General features: G+C 34.6%; 1 protein-coding gene across 1 annotated transcript in view; it reads left to right on the top strand.

Annotated features, from left to right (window-relative positions):
• VPS13B (vacuolar protein sorting 13 homolog B) overlaps positions 1 to 18,392 on the top strand; it is a 430,139-nt gene that overhangs the window by 261,877 nt on the left and 149,870 nt on the right. Inside the window, 1 exon segment of the mRNA XM_030963535.1 lies at positions 16,896 to 17,099. Coding sequence (XP_030819395.1) covers positions 16,896 to 17,099 — 204 coding nt within the window.

Consider the following 18,392-nt stretch of genomic DNA (forward strand, 5'->3'; position numbering starts at 1 on the left):
AAATATAGTTTCAGGTGATTATTGGAAGTTGGAAAGAAATGTATTAACATTGTAACTTCCATTTTCCTATACTGTATAAAAAATTAGTCTTAGAGTATTTTCTCCAATAGAAAATGGACCAATTTAGTTTTGATATTAATATATAGTAAAGAACAATAAATGCGCCACAACAGCAAATTAAGGACTCCTGAAAGCAGTATGGTGACACATTTCTCTATGGTGGCAGTAAGAGACAATGTCTTTTTTGATTTTTTTCCCTGCTAAATTGTAGCAGTTGGTTTTTTGCTTGTAATGGTTTTTCATGATTCTCTGATTCTTAAACTTCAGCTCCAGATGTATTTGTGTTCCACAAATATTACCAGAATTGTACATTGCCATCAAGAAACTGCCAGTTCTGTTGATTGGAAGATTATCAGATTATCAAAAGGCCTTGGGATGGGGTCAGGGAGCAGATAAAGGAGGGGTTTTAGATAAGAATGCAAGTAAGGTAGTTGCTTAGCCTGGCTAAAGGGAGGGAAGAGCAGTTAATTGAAACTGTGAATGAGTCAGTCAGAGTAAATGAAGTTTCTGCTAAACAATGAAGGACAGAACTATATTTTTGTGGGCTTTAACTATTGATGAAGTTTTAAGAAGTGTGTACGTTGGGGTATGAACAGTGAATAGCACTAGTTGTACTAAGCTACCAGCAGAAGTAGGCACTATCAAAAGGGAAATGGTTGAGAAAATTTCCTCACAAGACCCAGAAATTCTGGTTCTCTGACTGGAAAAATGAGGCGAGGTAGATGCATGGATATGCTTAAATATGAAGCTGAAATTGAGATGATGTTTAGGTCTGCTTCTGTTTTGGGATAAGGGGCCCATTACACCAAATACTGTGCAAATGCTCTGATGGATTATAGACGTAACTGCTGATCATCCCCAACGGGGTTGTTTTAGCAAACTGTCATGGGACAATAGTAAATGGAGTTTTAGAGAGTACCCATGAACAGACTGAGTAAAATAATGTTGAGTTACAATATTGTAGTGCAGAAATGAAATTGCTGACAAAGAGCTCAGCGACTAGAGGCTGATTGGAGGCTGTTGTGTAAAGGTCTTACTTATAAAGTCAGGAATAATACTACCCAATGATCAAGTTCTGGGAGTTTAGGTAAGAAGAATCCGAAGCTTTCCTCAGCTTGGCCAATAAAGAACCTAATTGTTGTCCACGCTCTGGATTCATCATTTTTGAGATCCAAGGATTTCATTCATGTCATATATCAAAGCTTAATAGTCCAGCTCTGAGTGTTCTATGGTCATTTTCATGTGTAGATCTTTCATAGATCAAAGCATAAAGCTGTTCCTAGACTGTTTCTAATTTGGGAATGTAAATGGAAATTCTTTAGCCATGCCCCTCCCCACAAAAACAGTACATGTAAAGAATTTACTTATGAAAAGGTAGCTGCAGATTTTATTATTTTTTCATTTAAATTTTTATAAATGCAAGCCTTTTCTTATTGTAATTTTTTCATTTTCATAGTTCACTGTTTTTCACTCCTTAACTCTCAAACATTTGCAAATAGCAAAACAAAGATATTTTCCTTATAGAATAGCTGCTATTTTTCTTTATTTCAAAGAACTCCATCTAGAACATCCTTGTAGTAATCATGTAATGCCCGTTCTTGGTTTACAAAAATCCATCAGGGAAATAAGGAGTAATAAATATTTTTTTTGTCTGTACTGATAGTGCTGGAGTGAAAGGAAGGAAAAAAAATGATTCAAGGAATTACTGAAAGAAGCACATGCATAGGCAGCAGTCTGTGTGGAAATCTGTTTTTTCTTTCAAATGTGGTTTGGAAAATCAAATGCTTTTCAAAACTTTTCAACAGCACCCACATCTGTAAGCATCTTCTCTTCAGAAATATTTTGACATGTTTATGTTTGAAAAACTATACCTTGAAATTATTGTTCAAAAAGCCTGGATTTTCTATAACTTTATTATGCGTAAAAAAGTTACTTTTTGATATCTTCCTTTTCAAACCAAATAACAGTTTAAAAACTGTTTGGTTTTTGCATAGAAGTTAGCATTAAAAATAGCTAAATGTTTCCCAGATTATGGACCTAATATGCATATTTCCTTTTATTGAGGAAATAACTCTTCCTTTTAAGAGTTGATTATTTTACAAAGGTTCTATTAAGACTTATTTTCTATTTTACCTATTTTTGTTTTCAATACGTCTGCAAGATTTATCTGCTAGGCAAACAAGGAGTTAGCTAATGCTGACCAGCATTTCTTCTTCTCTGAATAAAGGCAACAAAGATAATCAGTGAAAAAAAATGCATGCACACAGTTTTTGAGGGAAGTGTGAGCTGCTTATTAAATTGTCTGTATGTACCACAAGGGATTAGGAAAAGTATCAGCTTTAGTATGTGGTAAAGTCACTATCACAGTTTTTCACAAATTTCAAAATGATTACAACTGCAGGGTGATGTTATATAGGAAAAAACATTTGAGAGAAAAAATTATTAGTGTTTTAAAAAGTATATATTTTATTCCATATCAATTGTGAAATGGGATTGTGTTAGCATCCTTTTAAGTTCTTATCTATCTGTGTTAAGGAAAAAAAATTGTAACAGCAAAGATTTTGAAATCGCTCGCATAATTTATTTGCTAATTTTTTTCAGATTTCAAACAAGGATGATTTTATTTCTGAAGATTTTTTTAACAGGATTCTCTCTGCATATAATTTGAATATACAATCTTGTTTCTTTTTGCATTTAATAATCTTTAGAATTAATAGTTGTTGAATTGGGGTGTAAATCAAAATTTTTATAGTAATTCCAATTTCTGAATATTTTTCTTTGCTGTGGTACTTGATCACGTGTTTTTTAGCATAAAGTTTCTAAAGACTTAAGAAAATAATCTTTATCTTCTGTAAGAATCCTATACTACTCTCTGGAGTAGGGCTTGGAAGTCTTTTCCTGCTTTACATTTTTCTCTTCTTCTGTGTTTAGCAGAGAGGCCAAAAAAAAAATCTGCTTAGACCTTTTACCCAACAAAATATTCATATATATGGATAGCATTACATGCAAACACCACTCCTAATTAGCATTGGCATGTTTAAGGCTATTGCAGCAGTTATTAATTTAAAACTCTCAGTGGAAACTAATTGTAAAATAACAGCTGGAACTGCCCATTTAGTTTCAGAAATGTGGCTTGCTAATTATCTAATACCAAAAGCTATTCAAAGCTAAATTTATATTTGGAATTTGGCTTTTTAGATGTTCAGCTTTAACCTTGAAACTTGTTTTTACTTGAAATTTCCTTGTGAGTTCTACAGGAATCTTCAACATAACTAATTTTCCTGAATACATAGATTTCAAATACATTTCCTTATAATGTAATATTTTCAAAAGAAAATATTTTTTACAACTTTACTTTTCTCTTTAATTGATAAATTTAGTCACTGTGTTCTCCATACACATACCTACTTTATATTTTTTCTTTCACTTAGTAGCACAGAACTTGATTCATACAATAAGTTTTAATTTCTTTATGCAGTTCCTCAGAGAAAGGAAATTGAAATATGCTTCATAGATACATTCCTGAGCAGTGGCATTATGTCATTTAAGCATCCATTTGTAGTTAATCAGGATTGCATTTTTGGAAACCTTATTAAATATGTTAGAGGGAAAAGAAGAACAAGTACAAATCATTAAAGAATGAATTCAAAGGAATAACCAATTAATTTAAACATATCAAAGTTGAAACACACAGAATTGATAAAGACATTTTTAAAGTCTAGTAATTCTTAAACAGTGCATATATTAAAATATTTTAATATAAAAAACAGTGACCTTCCTCAATGATTTATTGTTACTTTCAACTTTGTTTTGAGTACTTAATATACATTTTATCTGCAGTGCTCTTCCCTTCTGCTTCTGGCTTGTTTGCATAACTGGGTTCTTGTCACTAGCTGCATCCTGTGTGATTTAGAACTAAATTGGGAATGAGTTTCCAGGCTCCCTTTAAACTGGTTTGTGTGTTCAGGAATTTCACAGGTTGGACAGTTTAGTTGTGAACTTAGGAGCCAGGCATCAAGGATGCATCTCTTCAAAATGGAGTCTATAAAGTCTATGTACTTTATATGATTTACTGTAGCATGTACTCCATTTCTTTCATTTAATATGATGCCATCATTAAACAGCTTAAGGTCAGAAGTAAATAGCAGTTTTAAAGTAAAACTTCACAAGGGCATTGCTGTCTCTGCTTTACTCATGTGCTGTACTTTGTTCTATAAAGATTTCTCAGCTGTGTGTGATCTTTACTGTATCTTCTGCAAAGTCAAGGTTAAGTTAGAGAAACACAGCAGGCTGGACTCAGGTTCCTTGGTCTTCTGATACTTCTTGCTGTCTCAAATAATGTTTTAACACTAATCAGTATTTTCTGTGTGGCATATGCAGATCTTGCCATGTGAAATTCATACAATCTCAGTTTTGAAATCTGTAATATGTTTAGGGTGACTGAGTGGAGGGCAGATTAGGATTTCTTTCATTTGTGCTAGTTTGAGATGCTGTTTAACATGTTTTTTCCTGTTTCCTTTTTTTCCCAAAAAACTACAGTTCTGCTGTCATGAAGGCCAATCAAAATAAAATCAAACGAATTGTTTGTGTTTTTGGTTAGTTCTAATCCTTTTAAACTTTTTATTGTATTCTAGATATGGAAATGCTCCTTTTCCTAACTTCTTGCCTTGATGTTTCCTAGTCCTAAGATTCTAAATACTTGTGTGTGTTTTTTATCTTGAGACCTAAGGTTATTGCACTTGTTCTCATCTTCTCCCTAGAAGCATAATTTCTTTTCCTTTTTTTTTCCCTCTATGTCTGCATATTTTGACTGAACCCCTCAGAAATCTCCTATCTCTTTCTCTTTAACCAGCACTGAAAACTACCTCCTTCATTGAGATCAAGTCTGTACCTGCTTCCCTTAACTATAATAACGCCCCTCTCTCCCATTTGAAAATATTTTCCGAACTGTTAATTCCTCCCTAAAGCAGTTCTTGTTTTATCACAGGGGTGAGAAAACATGTCAGATATTTGAAGAGTTCTTTGAGTAGAGAGGTCTCTCATCCTCCCATCCAAGCAAGTGATGTACAGACCATCCATGCCCAGTGAAGGGACTAAAGGAGTAAAGTGTGGCCCTGGGCTTCCTTGGGGCTGCCAGAATGGAGTGAATGTCATGTCAATTTTTTAACAGTACTGTATCCATGGTTGTTGGGCAATGAGTTTTGTGCCCATTTAAATTGTAAATCCAAATTTGAACTCTTTTAAGATCTACTTCTTCATGGTGTTGCTGTTTATACTTGTGTATAAGGAACAGGCTGAGTGACCTGAAAGAAATTTTAAAAATGGTGGGGCCATCAGGCAATTGTTTTCAGTGAGGTTATTATCCAGAGCCTATTTATTGTGTAGGCACAGAAGGATTAGCCCTGGCAAAAAGGTGTGTGTTACCAGCTTGGGCATGGATCAGCTTCATCTGCCATCATGATCTTGCCTTTTGAAACAGCACAGAATTTGATGCAGTGTACTAAGAATTTTTAAATAGTTCTCAGTTTCAACATTGACATTATTAAATGGACTGTAACAGTTTAAAAAGTTAAACAAGAAAGGGCACAGGGACAAAGAAAAAACACATTAAATACCACTTAGAAATCCCAGAATACCTTTCATAGTTTATGTACTCAGCAACTTTAATACAATGAAAAATTTTCAGATAAAACTGGCAAATAAAAGGTAATCCGAAAGATGGAGTTATTTTTTACGTGAGTAGTGTTTTGTGTTTTATGTTTTATGTTATAAAGCAATGTTACTGAAGGTTTTACATTTCTTTAAGTTACATCCCTTTAATCTTTCTTTTTCTTAACAAGTAGCTTTATATCGCCCCTGTTATTGTAAAATACAGGGGGGAATGAGGGGAGATGTTTGGGTTTCTGGTAACATGGGAGAAAATAATTAGCTGGCTCTTAAAAATTAATGCCACCTTAAGAACTGGAGTGGTTCCTCTGTATTAATTACTGAAGTAATGTTCCTTTGCTTTACACAAACTCCTTACAGTTTTTTCCCAGATTCTACTTCACAGACTCTTAAAATATAGGATTGAATTCATATATCAAGGTTGCTTTTCTGTCTTATATACTGAAAATTAACATCTAAAGTCTTGGCTGCAGTATATAATTTATTCTAAAAGAGCTGAGGAGAGCTTTAAAAACTCTTTATTCTATACAGTTTTCTTCTTAACTGTGAGTAAATATAATTTCCATCAGCTCTTGTTTCAACAAATGCTTTTTGTTGAAAAGTATTTTCCAATAGTATATAAAGCAGATTTCTTTTCTTTGTAGCATTTTTAATTCTAACAGGATCTCAAGGTAACTATAATGCAAGTTGTGTGCTTCAGTTGCTGAGAGAAGCATATCCCGTTTGTAATGAAACATTTGTTAACTTCTGTATACAGATTGCGGTTCATTCCATAAATACTTGTGGGTTCTCTGATGTCCCTCACAGGGTTTTATCTATGACAAATTCATACCACAGTTCTTAAACTACATTTTGGATAGAAGATTTCTTTCTTTTGCAAAACTGTTTGCCAGTGTCTTTCATTTAATGCTTGTAAGTATTTCAACTTTGGTTTTCAATTATTTAACAAAAAGGATTATCAGAAATATACAGAATAGTAACATGTTATTTTAGCATATTTCTCTATGGGATACTCTTCCAAGCTCCCATGACAAAATTAAATCCATGTTACTGTTACCCTGAGCAACTCAAATTTTACTGTTTAAGTGAGTATGGTTCCGAGCTCTTAACTGGCTTTTCCAATAGAGATTCACTTAGCTCAACCACCTTAAGTATGGTCAAAAGTTGTGCTTAATGTTTGTTACGTTTAAGGTCTTACTGTGCTATTAAACCTTGTTGTGCTGCAATAAAGAAAAAAGAAGGAAAAAGAAATTAAAAAGCCACATACAGTGGGTTTGTGTTGCATTTCAGAAGCTTTTTTTTTTTTGCTTAAGAACAAAAAATTCCATCACTTCTTTTTAACGGTTGGTTTGTAATCTTATGGGCTTTATTAGTTGTTGGACACAAAGATAAATGCACCATTCTGCAGCCTCTCAAAACATTTTTCATGCCCACTGGTATTTTTGTTGCTAGGGTTTTGGTTTTTCTTGTGAGAAGGCAATGGCCAGCACTGGTATGTTAATGGCTAACACAAGTGCATGTTGAGAGTAATAAAATACAGAGATAGTATCAGGCATCTCTGTTTCACTGTAAATGGTTGGCATAAATCACAGCTACTCCAGTTTTCTGGCTGGTATTGTGTGTTCTTGAGCACTAAAAAATAAATGGGTGTGGAGATGGTACAAATAGGACATAGGAGTATCTACAAATAGATATGCCCTGTACTTGCAGGATAGGAACAGAAGAGGTTTGAACTCTTTCTGATAACCAAAATTATTTAACTATTGAATATTCATATATATTCAATAGATATTGAATAGTATTATTTAATCATTGTATGTGACAGTTTTTCAAGAAACCGGAAGACATTTGCAGCAAATCCAGCTGCAAAGCAAACTCAAAACTTTTTAAGGTTGGAATAAATACGTGCATATATGTATTCAAGAAAAATACAGAGGAATGCAATTCTCTGGCATATCTTTTTTAACCCACGGTATTCAGACAGCTTCATTGGTTGATTTTTCTGTGTTTTTGGCATAGTAAAAAAATGCCTGATATATTATGTAACTGCAAATGTTATTAAAGTTGTTTTCTAAAAATAATTGTTGAAATCTACATTTTGTATTTTTCACACACTGCAACTCATAAGAGTGTATCCAATTATATTTACTGAACTGGACTCAAACTACAGGTGATGGAATTTGCTCTTTTCGAGATGGGCAGTGTATTTGTTTGTGTGTTTGTATCTGCGCAGTGTCCTTGCAATTTTTTTTAGCTCCAGGCAGAAAAATAAAGCTCTTAAGTTTTCTTTGTAATCACCACTATTTAAATATTTGGGCTGCATCATGGAGTCACTGAACTACCCGACACTGGAATCTGTAGTCTTCATGGTCAATATTGTGAGTATACAGGGATATTTTGAGTAGATTTGTATCTTTTTTGTTTCTCTCTTTGCCCTCCTCCAAAAGCATATTTAGAAGTAAAACTCCTTCAATTAGTTTTGTTAGGCATAGATTCATACTGACGTAGGAGGTGCCAGTAGTCAGTTAACAATAGTCTAATGGGGTTTTAAGAAAGCAGCATATACTGGCTTTAACATGACAGATAACGTATTTCATAATTACAATGCAGTGAGGTTTTATGTCAGAAGAGTTTTCAAGGGATATTGAAATAGACAAAGTAGTGCCAGGACTTCAGGAAGAAGAATTAAAGGAAGGTTATTTTTAATACTGTGTTAGTGACATATTTTACAGTATCATATACAGTATTTCAGAAATAGTTCCAGCTTGCCATTATGAATATGATGATTCTAGAAGAAGAAGAAGAAGAAAATACAAGTGGCATCTTGAGAAACTAATGCAATCAGTGCCAAAATAAATATGAATTGACTTGGAAAGTTAAATATTCATGTTTTAGAGTAGTTTCTTGTATTGACCATGCTATAAGCATTACCAATTGCAATAGACATGCTGAAAGTATGCATTAATACACATTGTTTAATGTAAAGGAAAAGCTGGTGTTTATTTGTTTGTAATGTTCTTTTCTGCTTCAGATACACTTTGATTGATGTCCAGGTATGATTTTGATATACTGACACAGCAGCAAAAAGAAATCCTGTCCCATATCAGCTTATGAAACACACTGAGGACAGTTTGCCTGCCAGCCTGTTCCTTCTACCAAATTGTATTGCACCATTTAGAGAAATTACACTCATCAAATATGAAGGCTGTGTTCAGTGAAATTTCACCTGAATTTATAGAACATCTGAAAAAACTGAGATATTGTACCACTTAGCTAGATTTATCAATTAAGCCAAAGTGAAATTCAAGCTGAAAACAATGGGGAAATCACAAGATTATTTATCTTAGTCGTATGGTAAAGCAAGTACACACAAAATATTTAAAAACCTGAAATGAAAGATCCTTTGACTGCCAGGCAGCATTAAGTTCTGAGATAAAATCATTTCTACCACAAAAATAAGCATAAAAATCTGTCTGTATTTTGCCTTTTTTACTAGTCCCCTCTCCAAACTTCCACTATTTAGAGAAACTATTTTCCACTTGGTTTTTTTCAAGGACCATTTGGCATCCAAAAATATCATACAGACCTTCCATTGGAATTGTGCATACTTATCATTTATACAGTCTGTCAAGTGTATATTTATAGAGTGCTTCCTGAATTTGGGTGAACGTTTCAAAAGTAGAAAGAGATTCCTCAAACTGTCTAAACATTAAACAGTATAAAAATGAAAAACTGATTTTTAAAAGTTTAGACTTGCTCGTGCTGTTATTTTTGCTAAGGAATTTAAACAATAAAATGATAGAAGTAATTAAACAGATGACATCTAAATGCACAGCTGCAAACTTCAGCTTTGTTTCATCTTACACTTTTTTTGAGAGAAACCAAAATTACTTCATAGTTTACTAATACTGTACCTTGTGGCCATAGGTTCATTGATACTGTGTTCCAGAGACACCTCTAGAAGACAAGTGCACTGCAGAAGTTCTTCAGCTTCTTTGCAGGCAGTTACTGTACTGCAGCCTTTGTAGCAAGGGACTACTTTTATATGTCTGGTCACCTCACAGGATACATAGAGCATTTTTTGCCCATAGGACTAAGAAAGGAAGCAAAGTCCAATTTTTTGATGTGTGATCTGCTGTAATTCCTTTCATGTGTTTAGTAGCTTCTATATTATCAGTGCACTGCTACCAGTCCTGACCTTGGTGTGGCCCAGTTCACTAAAATCTGGCCTTCCTAAATGGGTAGCAAATGGAATTACCATAGCACCCACCTGGCACCACCACTGTAATTAATGAGGGTGAAGGGGTGTTGGTTGGTTGGTTTTTTTTTCTCTGTATAGGTATCTATTGGGTTTCAAAATAAACATATTTAAGTAGTCACATAAATCGAATAAATAAATAGTATATCAATTTTAAAATTGTAGTCACTAATTTTTATCCACATTTTATAAGTTTGCATTCTTAGAATGCTCTCAAAATGTTTTCTATGCAATTAGTTATGACATTTCAGCCAAAGTCATTTTGGCTTTATACCCACAGTATAAATTGGTAGACTGTTGAAGAGGTTGATTTTGTCATTTAGAGATATGTACTAATTTATAGAGGAGGGCCTCTCCTATTTTCCTTTGGCATGTTCTAGCCTTGCAAAGAGGGAAGCACATCCCATGGCAGGGCAGGCAAAGGGTCTGCCTAGCCCCAAATGTTCTCGTGTGCAGCATACGGAGACCTGGCAGACCCTGCTCTTCTGCACATCCATGCATCCTGTTAGACTTGTCACCTCCATTCTAACCAAGACAGTGTTTCCTGCTCCTTTTGAGAGGGTGTCAACCACACATGCAAAGTAGGCACAAACCATTGACTTCCCATCACCAGATTATTCTTCTGTCTTCAAAACCAAATCTCTCTTCTCTTGCGTTATGATAGCTCAATGAATGACAGTCCTTTTATAAAATGGTTTGGCATTAAATAAATACCTGTATGATTCGGTAGTTGCAGTTGATGAAACTGGTGAAATAGAGGACACACAGTAGTTAGAGAAATGTGATTCTAATTTCACAGTTTTTCATCTCTGAGCAATTAGTTTAAGAACTGAGGGGTTTTTATGTGTTGTCTGTTTTTAAGAAAAAGCTACAAAGCAATTGTAAGGGAAGACCTGTCTGCTTCAGCTTGGCAAAAAAAAAACTGCTGAAAAATATTAGTAAAAGAAAATAGTATATTTGGATATTTGAGAAAAAGTTTGGTTGTTACTATAATTCTTTTCTGTAGAAGAGTTATTGCTGCACAACTAGAAAAGTCTAACAGCAGAGAGGAGATAACTCTGTTTCTAACTATCCCATCTACATATCTCAAAAGTGACTATTTAATACCGAACTTGGACATATTTAAGGGAAATACTTGTGTGTAGAGTACTATGATGGCTTTGTTGAATGTCCTGAATACCTTATCTTAATGTCATTCTCTGTCAGGAGCCACGATTGTCATAGTAGTAGATTCTGTACTGTGCTTGAAGTATCTAGAAGCTTGGAGTAAATTCAAATAGCAGAATTCAAACAGCTTTTTCATGGTTGAATTTTCTAAACATGTATCTAACACATCCTTATTCCAGACTCTGACACAGAGGAGACTAAATGATATGTTAACATCAACTAAAATCTTAGTGCTCTTTTATGTGATTACCTGTTCTAAATGATAAGTGTAGATGGCTTGTTTTATACATCCAGTTGTTTTTAGGGCATGCTTATCCATGATTGAATCATCTTTTTTTTTGTGTGTGTGATTTGGAAGTACTGAGTTCCCACATGGAATTCATTGTGTTACCTAATGATCTTTGTAGCCATTTGTTGTTGTATCCTCTGCTTTAGCTTTTTTAACACTTTTACCAGTTCTTCTCTTCTCAGTGGTACTTATCTCTGCAGGTATGCAGAGCAAAAAGGGACCAGTTCCCAAGAGATAGAAGTCAGAAATTTATCCAACATTAATTTGAAAAAGGGGAAAGTTACTTGTTACACTTATATTTTTTCATCCCTGTAACAATTGTTGGAAGTAGTCTAGTGCAATCAGAAGAAAATTTTGCATATGTTTCAGTTACTGGCCTTTTTTTTCAACACAAGTAATCTACCTCTCAGCTGATTTATGCCTATGTACAAAAATAATAAACACTACAAATAATTATTAAGTTAGAACTTGTGAGTGTTGCTGACTACAAAACATATTCCATTAGACTGTAATTTATAACTTTTTTCTTTGCATTAGGATGTTATGTATTTGGCCACTATGTAAATTTAAGAAGGGTCAGTAATTTTTATTTTGCTCACAGAGCTATCACTGATGTTTTCTTTTTACAAGCATCCTGCACATATGAAGATGAACCCAGGTACCTTAACAACTCTGACTTCAAGGAATGTGTTACCTTCTGTAGATAATGTTGATGTATCTGGCTGTGCAGATCACAACACCAGGGCTAATCAGACAGAATGCAGTTGTCATTGTTAAACAGATTCCTGTAATCAATAGTATCAATACTTGCTAATCAGAAAAACATTAAGCAAAGTTGCCTTACTGTACTCAGTCTATATTTTCATTTAATGAAACATTACTGATACCCAGTCCAGAGTATGCTGCCAGCAGTTGTGGAGATGGGACAGTAGTTGTGTTATTCTGAGGCTGAGCTGGAGAGGGAAGAAGGAGCAGCTGCCAACAAAGCCAGTCGTGTGTGGCATGGTTCCTGGGGAAAAGAGGCAGAAACAGTGAAAACTGGAGTTTACTGCTGATGGCATTTGAAAGCCTGCTCTACTGATCCATAATAAAATTAATTGTTTCCAACATCCTGGCAGCTATAAAACACTGTTTGTTACACCACAAGTCTCCCTATGGACAGATTGCAGGGTGGGAAAGCAAACCCTTGTCCTGGAAGCTGTGTGTATCACTCAGTATGGCAGAATGTGTACCCAGGATCTTGTGAGGACCTTCTCTTCTTGCCTAAAGATGTCTCCTTCTCTCTTCTTGCAACATTAGAATGTTCTTACCTGCTTCTTTACTTTAATTTCAGCCTTAGTGCCCTGATTCTATGATTCTTCCTTTGCCAGTATTGTGCTCTCCTTTTTTTCTACTCATTCTTCTTTCCATCTTCCTCACAAATAATTTAATATCTCCAAATTTAGGCACATCCAGGACTTCCATCATGGGAAGTCATGCTATAGGATTTTTTTTTTAATTTTAGTACTTAGATCATGTCCCTACATGTTGCGTGATGTTGGGGAAGTTCTGTTTCTCTCTGAAGGGCTCAAGTGTTAACTTGTCTGTGATGAAGACATCTATTATACCATCTATTGGGTATAATAAAAAAAAAGAGAAAAAGTAGTTGCCTTTGTTTGAAAAGCTGATTCCTGTCAGAGGTTTTACTTATAGAAGTTTAGCATTCTCCATGCCCAGTGTTGTTGCCATAGATTCTCTTGGTTTACCACGTTTTTGTTCTGTGCTCTTCGTAACACCTATAGCATCTCATTCCAGGTTGAGTCCATTGTGTCCCTAAGAAACCCTTGCTTCAGTTTCCCTGTTTGGTAAAATACATTCAATGGCTTTGTCAAGGAGGAAACTTTATTGAGCTGAACTGGGGAGAAGGCAGTGAAGGTGCATTGGGTCAGTGATGAATACTGCTGTGATTTCTACAGTAGTCAGTCACATCTCATGCATAGGTGAGGGGCTTTCAGACCACATCTAGCCTGGGACTTCACAAGATTAAGCAGAAGAGGAAGGGGTCCTTTTACCTATGTGCCATAGGTTATTACATATTTATCCAAGCTTACTTTCTGTTTCTCTTGTAAATTAGGATAGGAAGGATCTTTTACCACCAGGCAAAACCTTTAATAAGTGAAATATGGGTAGATAGGTTTGTTATCTCTATACCTGGAAGCAGAAATCATTGCACACAGAGATCCAGTAAGTACTAATAAAAATTAGCTGTTGTGTGTAAAGTCTGCAAATATTTCTTAATTATTACATAATGTGTAGTCTTTAACAGCCATTTTCCTGGCTTGTTTAGCTTTTTGTAGGTCTCAGATGAGCTGTAAGTGAATAAATTTAACTTCTTTACTGTGGGTCTCAGAATTATGCTTATTCAGCAGTATGTAGTAACTGGTTCAACATGAACTGTTGCTTAAATAAACATACAAAAAGCCTGACCCATGCAAAATCAATTTAAAAAAGAGAAAAACTTTAAACCTGTGTTTCCTGTTACATGCTTATGGTTGTCTTTGGTTGCTTGTGATCTTACTGTATTGTTGACCAGCTGTTGTATTCCTCACCACCTGCCCAAAGATTAGATGAGATAGTGAAGTTGTTTTCAGAAGAGGGAAGCAATTAAAATCATAACCCCTACGGTACCCTTCAGCTGATAAAACATCACTCTTGCTAGAGATAGAGAAGTCATGAATTTGGCTTACTCTGTTTTCCAGAATTTATTTGCTGCAAGGATTTTAAAGGGTTCAGAGTTCATACAAAGCACTTGTACTTAAGACTAGGCCAGGTTTGCTGTGGTTTAACATGCCTTCATTCTCCTAGGAAGTATATAACTAATAAATTTGAGACATACTTGAGAAAATTGTTGATGTGGAAAAACCAGAAATGAGTGCTTATGTAAATCACTGTATGTAAATTGTTGATATGGGAAACTAGAAATGAGGGCTTATGTAAATGCTTGTATATATATTACTTATTTGGGAAAAGGCTATATTTTGATCCTTGTATGAAGCTGGCATGATGCAGTTTCTGAAAGCCATAATGAACTTCATCAAAACATCAAGGCAGTAATTACTAATCCTTTTATTTTACATGTATGTATAAAATAGTGTTTCTTGAAGTGGGTTATCGATAGAAACACAGTATGCTTGGATTTCAAAAGTGTATCTGAACGATCAGAAGAAGAGTTTTATATTATATATAGGAGATTGGTAATAGTAGGATAATGCAAACATGAACTTTTATATCAGCATGAAAATATTAAAGCTGAAAATGTTAGGCTGTAATATCCAAAGTGCATTAAAAAAAGATGTAGCAGACAAATGTGATACTGGCAATGCAATACACGAGTACTTTCTCTTTAAATAATGCCCTTGTATATTTTGCTGCACCTAAAGATTTTTGCCAGAGTGATTTTGTTGTGGTTTATGTTTAAATAAGTAAATTTGTGAGGGTAAGGAGGCCATTGTCACAGTGGGGAATTTCAGATTAGTGCGTACAGAAACATTGTGCTTGAGGAATTTGGTTCAGAAGGTTATGCTGAATGAGTCTAAGGAATATCTAGGTGAGCCTATTGCAAGTTATCAAGCTGCTTATTAAAGAAAAAATGAAAAATGATCACTGTGAAGTAAAGAGGAGAAGAATCCATTGTGCATGTGAAATTAGTACCATATTCTGTTTAATATACACAAGAAGATTTCAAAAAATATGTGATTTGGTGCTTTGCTTTAAGTAATATTTCGCAAAACAAATATTCCAGTATTTACTTGTATTAGACAAAGTATGAAAATAGACATTGGATCATACAATAATCTACTGTGGTGGGTTTTAAAAAAAACCTGCATTCATATTGATGAAATAATGCCTTAGAAAGAATAATAAAAGGCACAGTGGTTGTGGTTAGGTCTCTCTGTGTGGAAAGTTGACAAACACATTCTTAAGTTTTAAGAAACCACATTTAATTTTGAAATACCACTACTGACAACAGATTTTCAGTGTGTTGCTGCTAAGCACTTAAGAAAGTTATAGGGCCTACTGAACAATGCCATCACACTGCCTCTCCAGGAGTGACTTGATCAAAATGGCTTTCCTGTCATCCACGTCTCTGTGGGTACATATGATTAATTACTTAATTTTCTTAATTGCTAACATACTCCATTGGTAACAATGGCAGTGTATTAGCAGTTTCAACTGTTATTTGGATTTGGGCAGCACTGGGATTGCATTTTGAAACAGATTGCATACCTATAGTTTGCATACCTGTACTTTTGAGTTTGCAGTTTGGGATGTGCTACTTCAATAGTTATTTATATTTAGATTATTAGTATCAAATTCACACAAATTGCAGAATTATTCATTTCTTTGTGAAGACAGCAGCTGTATACTAAATCATTTTGGCCCAAGACCTTAAACAGAACAGTAGATTGGATGTCATATGCCAATAAGAACCTCAATCTTCAACGCAGATGTATGAAATCAATAAAAATAGACTACAATTTGTGATCATAGATTGAAGGAAAAAAATCAAGATCCCCCTGGTCCCTTATTTTGAAAAACAGTGATAATATAATGGTGAATTTTTTTGTTATAATATCAAATGAGCAGTGCACAGAAGGCTGAATTGTTCCCAGTATAGAAAGGGCAAGATAATTTTTTTTTAGTATTTCCCAGTGCTTATTAGCAGAAGACAAATGGCAGTAGAAGACTCTTCTGTTACTGGTCACAGGTAAAATTGAATGGTCTCAGCAGCCCCCACTCATTTAATAGCTCTTGAATGTTTTGTTAAAGATGAGTCTGACTTTCCAAAACTCAGTTCAAGACTGAAGTACTTTGTAAAATCTAATGTCATAGACTTTAAAGGAATCCACAAGGAATGTGGTTCACTCAAAAATGCTTTTTTCTCACTTTTTAAAAGAATTTTATTTAAAAAACTCCGTGCTGAAATACAGTGGTAAAAGGATTGAATTGTTTTTCCATCATCTTGGAATATTCTTTTTAATTTCTATTCTTTGATGAATTTGAACAGTGAGACAGTTGGTTATACTTCGTGGTTAGACTGGTATGTAGCTGTTCTTTTTGAGGACTTGAATGTGACATCCTGTATCCATTCAGTGGATATGAATCAGTCCTACTTCCCCACAAGGCTGCTCGTACAAATCTGACTGGAAGTGCAATAAAGTTGGTGCGTTGATCTCATATCAAATTTGGTACATCTGGCTAAATTTAGGAATATGTTAATTTGCAGATCTCCCATTGAATTCCATAGGAAAGAGGCAGATGGGTACTTTTGAAGATTTGAAATTAAAATAATGCTTAGTGTAGACAAAAATGGTGAAACTGGTGCCTTCATTTTGGTAATTTGCATCTTAACGAATATCTGATTGCTCTAATTGTGACCTTTGGTGATTTCTTTTCCTTTTTTTGACATTACAGGAGAGCACTAAATCTAGGAATTCTTCGAGACCCTGGATCAGAAGTTGAAGACAGACAATACCAAATAGATCTTCAATCTATCAACATTGGTACTGCTTATTGGAATCAGTTGAAACCAGAGAAAGAAAATGGAAAAGGAGGGGTTTTGACAGAGACTGAGAGAAATTCTCAAAATCCAGCACTTGAATGGAACATGGCCAGTAGGTAGGGATTTTTTTAAAGACTTACTCTTTTCTGAAAATACATAGCAGAAACTTTGCAGAGAGCATGCACAGTATACCTGAATTAAATCATTCAATACTGGTTTTGCTTTACATTACAAGCACATTTCCCTGGAGTTTTGGGTTAGATGTTTGAAATTTATATTACTGTTGTTGTTATGCTGTAGTTACTGTCTAGTTACTGTGTGCTTTGCTTCTATTATAAGCCCTTCTCCAAGTTACTTACTGTCTGTCCATAAAAATAACTCCAGGGCTGAGACTTCAGCTTGTCAGTCTCTATAAGGAATGGGAGGATCTGTTTGGGGTTTTTTTTGGGGTATAGAGTGTGTTTTGGTGGTGATGGTGGTGCATTTTTTTCTTTGTTTTCTAAACTTCTTTTGTTTGTATTTTTACAAGCTTGAGTAAAACCAGCTTAGACATTTCTAAATTAGAGAGAGATAAAGTAGAACATTTCCTATTGATTCTGAACTGGTTTTTGCACTTCTGTAACTAAAACCAGATGCATTTTGAAAATTAGATATTTCAGCTAAGTCTCCTTTATTGGGTATTGTATATGTGCACACAAAGCCCCACCCTCTGGTTAAAGAGGGTTGAAAGACAAAGCATGCATACACTTGCTTGCTATTTTAAATTTTGACGTTTTCAGATATAAAACTGGGGGGAGTTAATTGGTAATTTGTGAAGATTTTAAGTATTTATTTTGGTTTTAATATACCTTTTTTATACTTAAAAATTCATGCAAGTAGTTTAAAACTAAATTTTACAGACTGTGTAGCAGATTTCAGTTTTCAAACTGGCAGGCATAGGGTCTGATGGCCATGAGCAAGCTTTCAAGTAATTTTGTAGATTTAGATGCCTCTTTGCCTATACATTTAGCTATTTATTTTCATTTAAAAGTCCTTTCTATCTAATTCATGCAGAAACAATCTAATTTTTATGAAATATGTGCATAATTTTATGGTTCCTAAAGTATGATTCCTATCTCCATTTAGGGATGAGTTCCTAAAAGTGATAAAGAAAAACAGGCAGAATCATCTGGAAATAACTTCTGGTTTAATTTTCAGAAAAATGGGAGATGAGAGGACTCAGGTTTTTCTAAAAGTAAGGCAAGTTGTAGCAAAGGCTACATGAGGATGGCACACAGACTGAGCTTTGTAAGTGATGTATTGATGCAAGGCCAAGAGGGCAGATAAGCTCACTCTGGAGGAGAGCATGCAGGAAAAAGATGTGGTCAATAATAAATTCCAGTTTATCATTGAAAAATAGAGGGCAGGAA

Source organism: Camarhynchus parvulus, chromosome 2 (genome assembly GCF_901933205.1).
Source record: "Camarhynchus parvulus chromosome 2, STF_HiC, whole genome shotgun sequence".
Taxonomy (NCBI): Eukaryota; Metazoa; Chordata; class Aves; order Passeriformes; family Thraupidae; genus Camarhynchus; species Camarhynchus parvulus.